The sequence below is a fragment of the Talpa europaea genome (assembly GCF_964194135.1).
Source record: "Talpa europaea genome assembly, chromosome: 14".
NCBI lineage: Eukaryota > Metazoa > Chordata > Mammalia > Eulipotyphla > Talpidae > Talpa > Talpa europaea.
In genome coordinates this window covers 12,850,558-12,866,837 of record NC_140082.1, presented here as the reverse complement: position 1 = coordinate 12,866,837, position 16,280 = coordinate 12,850,558, and the positions used below count along the sequence as shown (strand labels likewise).

At 57.6% G+C, this 16,280-nt stretch overlaps 1 protein-coding gene across 1 annotated transcript; it reads left to right on the top strand.

Moving 5' to 3' along the window:
• Window positions 1-13,863: 13,863 nt before the first annotated feature.
• TMEM119 (transmembrane protein 119) lies at window positions 13,864-14,706 on the top strand (the record flags this gene model as incomplete). The annotated part of the gene is made up of 1 exon (XM_084254208.1): window positions 13,864-14,706. One exon carries the CDS (start codon window positions 13,864-13,866, stop codon window positions 14,704-14,706), a length of 843 nt encoding a protein of 280 aa, XP_084110334.1.
• Between the last annotated feature and the right edge of the window lie 1,574 nt (window positions 14,707-16,280).

Here is a 16,280-nt window from a genome sequence, read left to right as displayed (position 1 = left end):
AACGTGACACCCCTTCATGCTGGACAAGATGCTCTCGGACCCATGTGGACATCTTCATGTCCGTGGTGTGAGAAAAGCGATAATGGGCTTTGGGTAGTATTTATGGGGATGAGGAACAAAGAAAAATCCCCTCAAGGGATGGGGGGCAGGGGGGGCAGAGCCATTTTTGTCCCGATGTTGCTGCTGGTCCTGCGGTTTTTGCAAGATAAGCAAAAATAGGAAACGGCCGTCATGACCATTGTGGTTTCATCTGGAGATATTTGGGGGTGTCACTATTGGGGGGACTGCTATTGGCATCTAGCAGGTGGTTGAGATGCTGCCAATACCCTCTAAGGCGGCACAGGGCGGCCCCCACTGCAAATGAGGGGTCTGGCCTGTCAACAGGGCTCAGGTGGGGCAGCCCGGGTGCTGCTCCTCCCAAGAATGGGGTGGGGAGAAGTGGCCCCTGACAGAGAGCGCACAGCAGACACAGCCCTGACCCCAGCCTGTGAACCCCGCCAGCGACCACGTGCAGGGGACCACGCTCCCTCCAGCTTGGGCGCTGGCTCTGGGTGGCTCTCTGCCTGGCCTTGTGCCAGCCTCCAGGATGGGCTTCGAGTGATTCCCCGGGAGGCTGAGCCACGCCTCAGCGAATCCCAGAATACAGGTGAGTATGTAGGACAGCGGGTCCCCTGCTCCCCACAGCCCAACCTCTTGCCTTGCTTGCACCCCCTTGTCACCTATTGACAAACGCTTGGCTTGGATGAGTCAAGCTCCTGTCACCTCCCCATTTCTGTAATAGCTCCACGAGCCGGCTCGCCCCTTCTTCACATGCTCCGGCCTCAGGACCTTTGCACTTGCTCTTCCTGTTGCCTGAGTCTCTCCTCACAGGTGTCCAGGATACAGATAAGCCATCTTATCCTTCAGGTCTCAGCTTGAATGTCACCTCCTCAGAGAAGATGACTGTCCCCTGTGATTCTTGTGACACCCCCTTTCTCCCTTCAAGTCCCTGATGACTGGACTGCTATCAATTTTTTAAAAATATTTATTTATTGATGCATACAGGAGCTGGGGTGTAGGCCAGAGGTGCAGGGGAGGGGAAGTAAGAGGATTCACCAGAGACAGAGTGGGGAGCAGAACAGGCAGACTGACTGAAGTACATTGCTGAGGGGAGCAGCGGGCGAGTCAGGAGAGGTCTGCTGCGCCATATGTGGGTAGCTCCCTGGCCGGGGATGGAACTTGTGCTGCAGTGGCTGCTGATAGCTTCATAGTGATGAGATTTAACCCCTTGCACCACCAGGGAAGCCCTGGGCTGATATAATTTTTGCCATGCCCGTGGGGCCTCTGTCATTCTCTCTTTGTCACTACCGAGCGCCTGACACACAGTAGGGCCTCAGAAGCATTGAGTGAATAAATGAATGAGTGAGCAAGGGAAGCTTTGCACCAGGCTGAGGACCTAAGCAACACATCTGACTAAAAACATTAGTTCCAAGGGCGGAGGTCTAGGGAGGCTCAGGTGTAAGGCCTGGAGCCAGGTGGGCCTGGTTCGGATCCCACTGCACTGCTTACAGGTGGGGCAGCAGGAGCTCTGGGTGCCTCCGCTTCCTCACCTGTGAAATGGGGAGAAGAGTCATTGCTACCCCCAGCGCTGGGAGGGTGAGTGAGCACCCGCGCCTGGCAGGCTGCACGTGCCCCTCCAGTTCTCCTCCCGGGGGAGACAGCGCCTGGCTCCGGGCCAGGTGGGCACGCTCTGAGGGGCGCCGTGGAGGCCTGCACGTCTGCCCCCCAAGCCTCGAAGGTCCAGCCCTGTGGCCTGGGGGGCAAGTCCCGCCCTGCTGAGCTTTCTGTCTTTTGGCCTAAAATTAGCTCACAAATTCCTTGACTGCCTGGCCGGTGCTTCCAAGGGACAATTCAAACCAGATGTTTCCAGCTGTCGGGGCCCATCCCCCACTGCCAGCGCCCTCGTGTGTCCCAGCTCAGGGAGGTCGGCTGGGCCAGGAGACAGTCAGCTGCACGCTGCGTGGCCGTGGGGGTGTGAGGGGGCAGTGGACCGAGCCCGTGAGGGCACCCCGCTAAGGGGGAGACACCCCTTGAGGACGGAAGGGCACTTCTCGCTCACTGAGCTGAATGGGTGGGTGGCTGTTTGCTCTGTCCCTCTCCTTCCCCCGTGGGGCGTCTGTGGTCTGCGGCCTATGTGTCCGTGTCCTGCTGCCCAGAGGTGCGGCCAGGCGTCCCTGCGCCGTCCCTGGCCTGGGTGTCAAGCGATGCTGGTCCTAGCGTTTGCAGTTATTTCATGCCGGGCCCCCAGGCTCACGTCATCTGCACAATAATCCAGAAAAGTGGGTGCTCTCATCACCCCCATTTTACACATGAGGAAACAAGCCCAGGGGGGTGGAGGAACCTAGTCCAAGGTCACCCAGCTCTGAAGCAGGGGGCCCTGAGGCCCCAGAAGGGCAGGTGGTCTTGGCTCATCCTGGGGGTGTTACCTCCTCACCCCCACCCCAGGCCCACCCTCCAGGTGTGCGGGTGCATTCGGGTGGAAGCACCCTCTGTGAGGTTCCCAGGGAGGATGATGGACTGGCGCAGCTGCTGGGCAGATGTGGCTCATGAGGAGACCCGGAGAGTCAAATCTCTGGGCCCCACTGAGTCAGAAGGTGGTGGTCAACGAGGAAGGTGCCCGGGGTAGGAGGGCGGAGGCGGGCTTGAGGCAAGGAGCGGAAGAGAAGTGGTGATGTGTTCACACAGGGACCCATGGCCGGGCTTCCTCCCTTCAGTAAAAGCCCGAATTAGTGCCCTGCAGAGGCCCTGCACCGTCTGGCCCTAGTGACCTCTGACCTCTCGTCTTCCTACTCCCGCTTCGTTCACTCTGTTCCAGTCCCATCGGATGCTTTTCCTTTCCATTCCTGAAAATGCCAGGCATCCTCTGCCTCAGGACCTTTGCACTTGCTCTCCCTCTGGCCATGTCCCTGACTCTCTCTCACATCCTACAAGTCTGTGTTTGAAGACTTGCTTCACCTGCCACGCCCAGTGTGTGCTACCAAGTTAGCGCGTTAATTGCGTCACTTGTCCCTCTAGAATGCAAGCTCTGCGAGGACAGGGCTCACCCCTGTGTTCTCTGCTGCGGCCCAGGTGCTTGGAAAGGGTCTCATGTATGGTGTGTGTGCAAGAAGTGCGTGTGCAGAGGATGACCGGGTGTGTGTGGGGGAGAGACAGGAAGGGGTGGGTAGGAGGGAAGCAGCGGAGGGTTTTGTGCACAGTGAGGGGCTGAAGCAGGAGAAACGTGAGATGACCTCTCTGTGTATCGGGCGACCCAAGGTTCAGGTCCAGGTCATCCCCATTCCTCACTCTTGGCCAGCCCTACCTCTGTCCAAAGACAGGCAGCGCACCCCCATTTCCAGCAGTACCCCAAAGTCAGTTCAGAAGCCTCAGCTCAATTCCTTCTCGAGATGTGGGCTGGGGTGGGGTGGGGGCAGCAGGGTGTCCTGGGAGCGGCGTGCCCAAGGACATCCAGCGGGCAGCTGGCAGGGCAAGGAGCCGTGGCCAGGCCCGCAGCGCACAGGGCGTGTTTACATTCCTGCCCGCCGAGATGGCTTCCATGTGGCGCTGAGGAAACCGCTGCTCGCACCGGGCCTGGGGAATGTAAATGTTTACAGGGGAGTTGCAGCTGGCCGCCACGGCCACAGGGAGCCGGAGAGCCTGCCGTCATCGATGCTCCCCAAAAGAGAGGGGGGTGCTGGGTTCTTTATTAGGATTATTTAGAAAACTTTGCTGTCACAATCTACATAAAACACACACATCTGAAGTACGCATCTGGATTTTCCTCTGTGCACCGCACGTGACCACCACCCAGGTGCATATTGCCTGTTCTCAGCCCCAGAAGTTTCCCTGGACCTCTACCCAGGAAGGACCCCAAGGACTGCACTTCTGACTTCTGTCGCCATAGCTCAGTATTGCCTTTGTTCTTGCACTTCTTTAAACCGAAGCACCCGGTGTGTATTCTTTAGGGGTTGAGTCTGTGGGGTTCTGTTGAGTCTGTTGAGTCTGTGGGGTTCATCCCACTTGTCCTATGTCTCACTTCTGTTCATGTTCATCACTGAGCTGTGTTCCACTGTATGGACGTACCGCAGTCTGTTTATCCACTCTTCTGTTGGTGGACATTTGGGCTGGTTCCAGTTTTTAGCTACTATGGATAAAGCTGCTATGGACATGTTTGTCTGTGCGGATATGTGTTTGCATTTTTTCTTGGCTAAATACCTGGGAGTGAGGTAGCTGGGTCATCTGGGAAGTGTATGGCTAACTCTAAGAACTACCAAACCATGTTCCAAAGTGTTTGTGTCTTTTTTCTCTCCCATCATTAGTGGGTGAGTCATGGGTTGCTTGCCGGGGGTGGTCAAAAAAGTGGAAATAAGAGGAAAATTTACTTGTAATTACAACAGAGCTTAGAGGAGCCCGCTGACCTTCCTGCTACAGAATGGGAAACTGAGGCTCAGATCACAAAGTGTGTGAGGGACAGACCTAGGAGCTAATATACGTCTCCTAATTCCCAAACTATAGTTATTCCCTGGTGAGAACTCCTCAGCATCCAGGCATACTTCCCTGGAGGAGGCCTTATGCCAGGCCTTACCCACCACAGGACCTTTGCATTTGCTCTTTCCTCAGCCTGGGAAACTCTTCTTCCTGCACATTACATGCCTGGTTCCTCTTAACCTGTAGGCATCAGTTCAGAGAGGCTGTTTCCAACCACAATTTCTAAAATAACTGCCCAGACAACTAGCCCCTGTCCCCTCCGAGGTTATTCCCTGTGTCCTCATCCTTTATATCTGCTTGATAGTATTTCTCAGGATTGTGCCAGCTTCCTGATTTGCAACTTGTTTCTTGTCTGTTTCCCCTTAAGAGCTCCCTGAGCTGGGGCAGACTTGTCATGCTCCCCTGCATGAACAGGTACAGAGCAAAGTAAAGTCAGCATACTCCCTCCCTGGGCCTCAGTTTCCCCATCTGTAACTTGGGTTTTGAACTAGAGTCATTCAGGTAAAGGAAGGGCCTTTACTGTGCACCTGCTAGGTTCCAGGCCCCAGTGCTGGGGGTATTGAGGCAGAACAGGCCCTTGTTCTAGTCCAGGAAGCTGACAATCTAGAGACACATGTGAATAGGCCATTATAGCCCAGCACATGTGGTTCTACAAGAGACAGGGGCCTCCCTGGTGGCTCAAGGGTTAAGCCACTGCAGCATGAGTTTGATTCCCAGCCAGGGATCTGACCCACATGGTGCAGCAGACCCCTCCTGTCTCACCCACTGCTCCCCTCAGCAGTGTATTTCAGTCTTTCTGCCTGTTCTGTTCCCCACTCTGTCTCTGGTGAATCCTCTCACCCACCCTCCTGCACCTCTGGCTTACACTACAGCTTTTTTTTTTAAGATTTATTTATGTATTTATACAAGCACTGGATACAGCCAGAAGCGCTGGAGGGTAAGAGAATTCACCAGAGCCAGAGCGGGGAGCAGAGCAGGCAGAAGGACCGAAGCACACTGCTGAGGGGAGCAGCGGGCGGCAGGAGAGGTTTGCGCGCCATGTGGGACCCTCGCGGGTGGTCAGGGATCCAACCGGTGCTGCAGAAGCTGCGGGCAGCTTCGCAGCCCAGCGCTTAACCGCTGCACCACTGGGAGGCCCTACACCACAGCTCTTGTATGCATGAATAAATAAATCTTAAAAAAATAAAAGAGTGGGGAGCTCTGGGAGTGTGCAAGCACAGAGGAGGCTGCTGGTCTCCCTCCGCGGGGCTTCAGGGAGGACTTCGTGGAGGTAGAGATGACTGAGCTATAAGAGATGCAGGGGGTGGTCAGGTAAAGGGGGGTTCAAGACAGTGCTTTAGGCAGAGGGAACAGCCTGAGCCTGAGCAAAGGTGTACAAATGCCTGTCTCGTTTGCTGCTCTCTGCAGCAGGCACAGTTTCTGGCTCAGTGAAGAGTTAACACATAAGTGAACATGGAGATGTTTACAGTGAACATCTCTAGTGTACAGATGGGGAAAATGAGACATAAGAAGCACACCTGGAGCTCTGGCCTGCCTGGACGAGGCCCACCCTGCCTCCTCAAGTGTCCAACAGGAGCCCCCTACATGGGTGTCCCTCCAAAGTCCAGGCCTGTGCTGAGGGGCCACAGCCCAATGCCTCTCCAGCCACATGAAAAGCTTGGGATATTTTTTGCCCAGAGGGCAGGCCCAGTGTCCTCAGGGGCTGTGTAATTAGAAGTGGCTCTGAGCCCACTAGAGACTGGAGCTGGGGGCTGTGGTGGGCCCGGCGGCCCGCCCTGGGCTCAGCCTGGAAGCGCCCTGGCAGAGACTGGAGGTGGGGAGGTTTTTCCTCATCCTCCCGCCTCCTTGGGCAGGGCTGTTCAACAGGGCGGGGGTCACAGCTGCTAATTGCACGGTGGGCACAGGGCGAGGTCCCTGAATCACTCCGAGGCTGGGCAGAGGGCCTGGGTGCTGCTCTCTGCCTCTGAAATTACAAGTTGCTAGTGGGCAGCCCGGCCTGCTCCTTACCACAGGTCTGCTTGAGCCCCTCAGAGTGTGGTGGTGTGGTCCACGGGGCTCCCTGGAGCCGGGCCCAACAGCAGGTTCTAGAACTGGAGAATGCAGAATGCAAGCCCCTCTGGTGGATGAGGAGCGAGGAGCAGTAGCTCACCAAGACCTGAGAATGCAAGAGTGGAAGTCAGAAAGGTCAATCACAGCTGAAGAAGCATTTATTGAACACCTACTGTGTTCCAGGCTCTGTCCTAGATGCTGGAGTTACGGCAGTACACAGACGGGCAAAGTTCCTGTTCCCACAGACCTCGTTCATCTACTCTTACTTGATAATAATTTCAGGATCCGCCTGAAGGTGCCAGGTTCCCATCAACCTCAGGACCTTTGCACGTACCCTTCTCACTGCTGGGAATCCTCTTGCATCCTTGCCTTCCTAAGTCCCTTCTCTTCATCTTCACCAGCAACTCTATCATCACCTCCTCATGGAGGTCCCCACGAGCTCTGGGACCAGAATGGCCCCCCTGACAATTGTTCCGACAGCCTCTGAGCTGCCCATCCCAACTCTGAGCTCCATTTGCAATTACATAGTCATTTGTTAAGGCAGGTCTCCCGTTTGCTCGGCAAGCTCTGCGCCTATTTGCCTATCATTGCCTCCCAGGGCCTGACTGCTGGGCTGGGTGTAAAGTAAATGCTCAAGAAAGACCTGTAGGATGAATGACATTCAGAATGTGAGAGTGTTGGAACCTGAGGACTGGCAGGCTTGTGCCAAGCACCTGGCCCACCCACATTTAGCTGTAGCTGAGAGAGGGGCAGTCATCTGCCCAGTCACCCACAGCTGAGGCTTGTGCTGGGCCTGGAAGTCAGGGAGTCTTTATATTCCCATCAGTGACCTCATTTTTGCTGCCTGGTCCCCAGATTGTGGGCTGGGATATTTGCTTAAGGAAAGCACATGTGTGTGTGTGTGTGTGTGTGTGTGTGTGTCATAGTCTGACAGTCATTTAACATGGCAGATGGCAGATGGCCTGCCTGTGGGGAGTGGGCCCCTTGCAAGGGAGCACCCAAGGCCTGGAAGTCTCATGTCCAGGTCAGACACGGGGTTGATGCAGAAGAACATCAGCACTGACTCCCCACCTGTTCACACTGCCGTGAACCTCAGTTTCCACATCTGTTAAATGGGCTCATTCCTCTGCCTCTCCCAAGTGCTTCTGGCGTCTGCTGGGTGTGAGGCACAGAGGTGGGCTCTATGGAAGGGCAGCCAAAAGCTCTCGCTGTGGGAGGTTCCAGCTCCCCAGGGAACAGGTTGCTGCTTGTCCCTAACCATTTGGTTAATGAGCTGGTCCCTGAGCCACAGAGCCCACGGGACTAGGCTGTGTCACCAGCCTACGTGGTGCACCCTGTGACAGCCCCACACGACGGGGTCATCTAGCGGCACGTGTCTCAGAAAGTGTCCCCATCGGTCACCGGCGAGGGGCCGCTGTGAGTCCCGCCACTGTGGAGGACAGGATGACGCCCCTTCCCCAACACGCCCTAATCCCGAAACCTGTGACTGTGAAGAGGTCACCTGATGTGACAAAGGGGCTCTGCAGGCATGATTAAGCTATAGAGTTTAGATTCCCAGATGGCCAGGGTGGGCCCAGTGTCATCACCGGGGTCCTTCAAGCGAAAGGGGATCAGGAGAGAACCAGAGGGATGGCAGTGTGAGAAGGGGTCCCCCTGATTTCCTGCCCCCCCAGATTCTGGGATGAAGGCAGCTCTGCTGGCAGCTTGACGTCGGCTCCCCAAGACCCGTCTCTGGCTTCTGCTGCCAGGACTGTAAGACAAGCCATGTGTGTTGTTTTCAGCCACTAAGTCTGCTGCAATTTGTTACAGCAGCAAGAGGAAACTCATCCACTTGGCATCTGGCAGATGCATTTCTAATCCAGCCCGGCCCGCCCGCCTGCCCCTCTGGTCTTTCCCAGCAGCCATGTGAGCAGTAGAGATCTCTGTTCTCATCGCACAGAGGACAGAGCAGTCCCAGCAGGGCACCGACTGGGCTCTGATCTAGGGGGCCTTGTGGGGTTTGCTCTGCCCCCAAAAGAAGAAACACAGACTAGATCCCGCCCCTCCCCCCAAAGTGCTGGGGCCTCTGGGCTCCACGTGCAGGACGCAGGTTCCATGTGGGTTGACTGTGCCCCTGGATTCCCTGCAGCCCTCAGATCAATGGGAAGCAGGCGCTGGGGGAGGTCTGGCTGCCCCTGCCCACCTGCTGTCTGCCCCCGACATGCCCTGGTCAGCTGCTGCAACATGTCGTGGGAGGCCATGTGGGCTTGGGGGGGTGTGTGCATGAGTGTATGAGTATGTATGCGTGAGTGTGTGTATGTCTCCTGGGGAACAGTTCCCTGCCCCCCCTCTAGGATGCAGGGTTTGGGGTGATCTCAAAAGTTGATTTTATTTTCCAAACAAAAACTGTCTAGAGGTAAGTAGGGCCTGCCAGGACCATCGAAAGGGGCAGTCACCCATAGTCCTGGTTCCTAGAGATGGGTGGGCACTGCCGATGATTGACACCTCCCAAACCTTCAGTGGCGTGCTCCCACACCTGTGACTTCTCCAAGTCTGTACCTGCTTGTCCCTTCATGCTCCAGAGGGTCTCATCAGAGGCCCTCGCCCACCTGTGGCACTCCAGCACAGGCCTTTCTCGGGGCTGTCCTCTCCTGGGTCTCTTGTTCACACCTGCTCCTTCACAGCCATGGCCTCCAGGAGGGTTCTCTCCCTATTCCCATCCTAGGGTTCCCTTCTCCCGGGAAGTCTGCGCAAACTGAGGCCTGGACTGTGTCTGATTTACCCCTGAAACCTTCTTGGCACAGGACCTGGCCCACTCCAGGTGTTCATTACTCACTTGCTGAATGAATGAATGAGTGAATGAATGCAAGGGGTTACGGACCCACTGGATCCCCAGGTCAGCCAGAGACCCTGTGGTTCCTGGCCTGCTGCTGACTACCCTCCGTTCTCTGGCTGAGCCATTGAATTCACCCCACCTATTGCCCCATCTGCGAAATGGGGTCACAGCTTCTACTCTAACTTCTCCATTTGGGGTTTTTAAGGCCACAGATCTTAGGATGTCAGAGCCAGAAGGGAGCCTAGAAATCTTCTCCCCCACCCATCCCTGCAAATGGGGAAACTAAGGCTGGAAAAGGGAAGGTCAGGACCCTGGCCCTGGCTGCAGACCTGGACCCTCCATCAGGACTCCTCTATCCGCTCCCCTACACACACCCAGCTTCCACTCTGCACCCTGAGCCTTGGAAAACCTGAGTCACCACTGGAACAAGGACGGGGAATTTTTCTCCTCGCTTCCAGGGGCCTCTGAACCTCCCTGACCTCGGCCCCTTCAGAAGGGGGGCAGGCCCCAGCCCCCCTGCCTTCTGGGCCCCTGTCTGTCTGCCTCAAGCGGCCCTAGGGACCCACAGTCAGGGAGGAAGTGCCCCATCTGGTCTTCCCCAAGCATGGAGGGGCTGGGCAGAGTGTGAGCGAGGGGGGCTGTGTGTGGCCCAGAGCAGCCCCGCCCCTCCCCTGTCCCCACCCCAAACTCTCCTAATGAAATCAAGCTGGCCCCGCAGCCTGGGCGGGAGGAGAAGGAGGAGGCGGGCGGACAGCAGGAGGGCAGGGCCGCCAGCCCGGAGCAGTGACCGCTGGGGCACCGGCGAGGACACTCTCGCTCCACCTGGTGGGAGCCCGGTCTGTGCGCAGGGGGACTGGTGAGTCCTGCGTCCCCTCTTCTGTGGGGGGAGACTGGGGGCCTCTTGGAGTTTAGGGATGGGGACTGGGTGAGCACTTTGGGGGCGTCCCTGTCTGTGAGGGAGCTCCAGGGCACGATGTGCCGAGCCTGCCCCGTGTGACCGGGAAGGGTGGGGGAAGGCGAGCGAGTCTGAGGGTCCTGGGTGCGCGCTGGGCCGGTGGGTGGCGGGTGTGCGTGGGTGGAGGCTGGGTGCCAGGGTGCTTGCTCCAGGGGAGGGTGGTGTGGACCAGGCTGTCCAGTCTGGGGGTGACGGATGCACTCATGTCGGGGAGGTGGGGGGGCAGCCGCATAAGTCTTGTGTCTGCGGGGCCTGGGCTCCTGCTGCTGCGTTTGTGTTTGTGTCCATGTTGTGTGTCCGCACTGTTGTTGCTCTCTGGATGTGTGTACACTCTGAGCCCCCAGGACCCCCTTCAACTCCCTAGCCTCTTCTCCAGGGTCCCCATCTCTGTCCTCAGAGCAGAGGATGCTGCCCTGGGGCAGAGGATGCAGGGCTTCAGCCCCCTCCCCCAAAGACCACTAATTGAAGCCAGGTTTCTGTGAGCTGCCCCTCCCCCTCTGGTCGCTAGGCTCTGGTGGGGGTGGGGCATCGTGTCTGACCCCTCAGCCTCAGGTCTTGGGGTACCTAGGCCTTAAGGGTGGGTTTGCATCATCTGCATATTCCTAACCTCGGTGGGGCCACCATGGTTTAAAACAACAGGCCCCCAGTGTCATGGCCTCCAAAGGCCTCCAAAGGGCTCCCAGCTGGGCGCCTGGATTATCATGTGGCGCCCACTAATGGACACCTACTATGTGTAGACCTTGCTATTTCTTGTCCAGGGAGGTGGCCCTCATCCCCACTGCGCTGCTGTGGGAACTGAGGATCCGAGAGGTAACATGCCGGGCCCCAGGACATGCAGCTGGGGAGCCACCTCCCCCTCCTGGGTCCTCTGCGCCGCCTCTCTGTTCAGGGCTCAGCCCCTGGGGACTGTGCAACCCTAGTCACCCCCCTTCCCCCCACCCCCAAACCATTTCCAGCCTCAGGGGGGAGTTTCCTCTTAGGCACAAGGTGCGGGGTGACCCCTGCTTTTAAAGACCTGTGGGTTTCTGAGTCCTGGAAAAAATTTGCACCAGCAGGCGAAGTCGACCTTCTCCCAGGAGATGGGGGCAGCCGATGGGCAGCAGGCTCATTCCAGAGCTGTCCTGGTCTCTGCTTCCAGGCTACAGAGGGGATGAGAGCAGGGAGAGGGATGGGGGGTCGTGACACGGGGTCACACAGCCAACCCCTTCCAGGCCAGGCCGGCTCCCCACCTTCCCCAGGGAGCCAGGAAGGTGGTGGTGTGTGGAAAGGTCGTGAGTCAGGTTCTTGGCCTTTGAAAGCCTGCGATGGCTCGTGATCATCTGTCCTGTCTACTGACCCTGACCCCAAAGCTCCAGGGGGAAGGGAGGTGTCCTTTGTCCAATTCACTGCCGTGTGTGTGTGTGTGTGTGTGTGTGTGTGTGTGTGCGTGTGCGTGTGCGTGTGCGTGTGTCTGGTCCTGGATTCCTCGGTGGCCAGCGCTGAGAATTCCCTCAACGGGGTAAGAAGTGGCTCTTTTCCTGGAGATGGGGAGGCAATGAGCAGATTTACACATGGGTGACCCGGGGCCTGCAGTCACCTTCCCACCCCACCCCCCAGTTTACAGAAGGGAAATGTGAGGCCCAGTGGGGCCCCAGCACAGAGCTAGAGTCTGTGGAGTGAAGATTTGAATCCAGTCTAGCTGCCCCCCTCATCGGCTGCCTTCAGAGTGAGGCCACGGGAATTTCACATCCGACCCCCAGGAAAGCCCCCTGCTCTCTGGCCTCCACTGGCCAGAGTTCCCTCTGTGATGAGAAGCTTTAGCACTGCCCAGAGGTCAATTCTGGGCAGAACTGGAGGCTCAGGGCAGGGAGTGACTGGCCACACCGAGCTGTCTGCGGGAACAAGTACCAGAGGGGGTGGCTGGGAAGGAAGTTCATGGCTTGCCCCGTGTGACAGGGGATGTCACCCAGGGAGCAGGAGCCCATTCTCGGGCCAGCCCTGGGCATGAGCACGAGAGAGAGATTTGGAGTCACACTGAGGAAGGTTCGAATCCCAGCTCTGACACTTACCAGCTGTGTGTCCTTGGGCAAATCACTGTCCATTTCTGAGCTTGTATTTCCTCCTCTGTGAAGTGGACACAATGTTAGCCCCGGCCCCCAGAGCTCCTATGGGATGGACCCTCAGAGAAGGACTTTGGGGTAACCAGCTCACCTCAATCCTTCTGCCTTCATGTCCTGGAATTTGAAATCTGATCGGGTTTGTCTAAATGTAGGTCAGTCCATTCATTTCAAAAAATGACACTAAATTGAGAGGCCCTGGTCACTCATTGGCCCTGTGTTGCTCCTACTGCTTTCAAATCACCTCAGACACCTTCCAGATCAGCATTGTCACCTACTTGGCAGAGCACGGCATAGGCTTGAGGGGCGCTGGCTTCCTCCTCCAGCCCAGGAACTTGCTGTGTGGCCTCGAGTCCGCCCCTGCCATCCCTGAGCCGTCTCCCAACTCAGTCCCCTCAGAGCCGAGGGGGAGAGCCCCTCAGGAGGCATCCTGAGGCTTTTTTGTCTTGGAGTTTCCAGCCCCAGCCAGTGTCCAGGATCCTGGGCTGTCCCCTGAGCCAGGCTGGGTGCTCAGCGGGCACATCAAGGGGTCCTGGGTTTGTCTGCCTGCCCAGGCCTCTCACCTGGGCTGGGAGAGTTAGTGTTTCAGAAGCTGTTTTCTCCTTCAACATGGACCACGAGGAATTTATTAATTAGTTGGGCTGTCTGGGCCAGATGAGGTCTGGGGGTTCATCTGGTTCCACTTAGTGGTGGTCCCCAGGACTCAGGCGCCAGAAGGCTCCATCTCTGGTGCAGGCAGGAAGGAGGGTTTCCTCCTGCTTTGAGCCTGGAGGGAGGGTCAGCCCCAGGGCAGACCCTCTCAGTGCGTTTCTGGCATTCAGGCTGAGCTCAGTGTGGAGTTTTCCAAACCTACAAATCTTCTAGAGAAGACGATGGTCTGCAGAGGGGCTGGAGCTGCTGGGAGAACTTCTAGAGGTGGGGACGACTCAGTTCCTTCAGTTTCTCACTTAGCCCCAATCTCATGTCTCCCAGACCTCAGCTCTTCTTGGCCAATAACTAACCCCCTCTGAGCCTCAGTTTCCACATCTGGAAAATGGGGATAATAGTACCTCCCCCACTGAGTGGATCTCAGGGTTCCATGTAAGAAACTAATAGATCTGACTCTTGGCAAACAGTAAAAGAGTAAGTTATTGACTCAGTCAGGATGCATTGAGTGAGCACTTGTTGTATACCAGGTCTGATGCAAATGCCTGAGGATGCCAAAATAAATGAGGTTCAGTCTCTTGCCATTTAGGACCTTAGAGTGAAGTCGGTGTCCAGGTGTGAACCCCATATATGAATGATCAGGGTCCCCTGAACAGTGGAAGGCTCAGACCCTGGGAAGGGAAGTGACTTGCTAGCATAGAAATGTTCCGTGTTCCGTGCACCTCCTCGAGGTCCCCTAGGCCCGGGTACCTCCCTGACCTCTCTCCTGCCTCTATTCCCCGTAGGTGCCAGGCAACATGGTTTCTGCAGTGGTGTCTGGCCTCATCATCTCTTTGCTACTGCTCCCGAGGGCCCTGCAGTTGGCGGCCCACTCCGTGCCCCTGCAGGCCGCCTTTCTGGAGGACCTGGGGGGCAGCGGGGAGGTTGAGGGCTCATCGGCTTCCTCCCCGAGCCCCCAGCCATCCCGGACCCCGGCACTCAGCCCCACATCGGTGGGGCCCCCGCCCACGCCCCTGGCGGGCCCCAAACCCCCCACCAACTTCCTGGATGGGATCGTGGACTTCTTCCGCCAGTACGTGATGCTCATCGCCGTGGTGGGCTCTCTGGCGTTCCTGCTGATGTTCATCGTCTGTGCTGCCCTCATCACGCGCCAGAAGCACAAGGCCTCGGCCTACTACCCCTCGTCTTTCCCCAAGAAGAAGTATGTGGACCAGAGTGACCGGGCTGGAGGCCCCCAGGCCTTCAGCGAGGTCCCAGACAGGGCTCCCGACGGCCGGTCCGAGGAGGCCCTGGATTCCTCCCAGCAGCTCCAGGCTGACATCCTCGCGGCCACCCAGAACCTCAAGTCTCCGGCCAGAGCGGCCACAGGCAATGGCGAGGGAGCCAGGATGGAGGGCAAGTCAGAGGAAGAGGCCAAGAGCGGCCCAGAGGTGGAGCAGGAAGCCCAGGGAGCTGGGGTGGCAGCAGAGAAAGCAGCAATGCAAGAGGACCCCTGTGCAGTGGTGGTGGAGGTGGCTGCAGGGGTCAGCGAAGTCCAAGAGGGGCCAGAGGGGACTCCTTCATTAGCCCAGGGGGCTGGGGGGGCAGACGGTCCCCCTGAAGGCCCCTGTGCTTGTAGCAGTGTCACCCCCAGCGTCTAAGTGGCTCAGGGGCTGCCCGTGCTGACTGTCAGACCCCTCGTGGTCACCCCCATGGGTGTGGAAAGGACCTTGGTCCTTCACTGTGCCCTGACACCCCTCCTCAGCTGCTCCCCTGCTGCAAATCCCAGCGTGTCCTGGTCCTTCTATGGGCAGATATGGTGCTCTCGCATCTGGCCCAGGAACCTCACCAAGTTCCAGAAATATTTGCCCCGCAGCCCCAAAGGGCTACAGACCAACACAACTCCACGTGGAGGTGGGGATGGTGAAGGAGGGGGGGGGCCCTCCCAGCCTCCATAAAATGATCCACAAAATCAGCCGCACAACTGCGAAACATGTGTCTAGTCCCCGTGACAGCGCAACCTCACGAGTTTCCATGCAGCCAGAAGACAAGAGCAGAGCAAGCAGGCCTTCGGCGGGGCGCCCGCTGGTGCCGCACGCACAGGAGAAGCAGCGGCTCTATCTCAGGACGGCTGGCGGGCCCACTCTTTGGACCCCCATCCCGGCTGATGTCTCCGTGTCTTTGGCCAGAGCGGCCACAGAAGTGGCCTGATTAATCAGGAAACTTCCAGGGACAGCCCTTTAATGAGCATTTCCCAAACTGGCTTCCCTGAGGAACTCTGTGGAAGAAAGATTTTGAGGGTCAGTGAGTTGGGGGAATAAGCCTCTCTGCTCCCCGTGCCCCCCTGAGAGAACCCCGGATTCTGACAACCCCACAGTGAAGGCTGCTGGGAATCTGGCTTTGCTTAGCCTTTCTCAAACTGCTTTGGATTGTGGAGTGCAATTTTCTAATATTTTTGCAGCTACAGCATGACAACTTACAGGGCACGATCTGGAAATATGTGCCCTAAGTGCTCCCAAGGAGGCCCCCCACTCTCTGGTCCAGGGTTAGGGTGTGGGGCGTGGGGGTCTCTCAAGTGCTGCCCAAACATCTCAGCCCAGGGGTGAATTTCTCATCCTCCCATGTGCTGGGCGGAGTCTGATTCCAGCCTTCCTTGTCAGACCCCCAGAAACTTCAGGGCTACATGTGAGGCGCCTGACTATGAGGGGGTCTGAGGGGACAGGAGGGCTTTCCACACCCAGCCTGGAGCCGGGGGTCCCTGGCCCCCACCTCGCGCTCACACAGCAGCCTGTGTTCACAGCATTCCTTAGTCGTTGACAAGGGAGCTTGAGCTCCTACTTGATTTGGGGAGGCTCTGAGGAGTCTCATTCCCCGCCCCTCTCCCCAACCTCTGCACAGCTCTGCAGGTGCTGAGATACCCAAAGCTCACAATAAACCTTGATCAGGCTGAGTCTCGCCTGTTTTCTGAGGGAGCTGAGTCTGCTGGGACGGGGGGAGGCATGTGGGCCAGATGCTGCAGGAGGGACATTGGCATGGGATGGCGGGAGGTGGGCAACCCAGGGAGGGGGTTAAACCAGCCCCAGACTTGGCCCACAGACCTGGTTCCTTGCGGCTCTGCTGCTTGCTGTGACCTGGAAAAGCCACCCCACTCTGATCCAGGAAATGCCAGCAGTGGGGGAGCTCCCCGTGGGGTGTCAGTCTCCTGCGCCCCCAGGAGTGGCCCAGGACTGGGCCT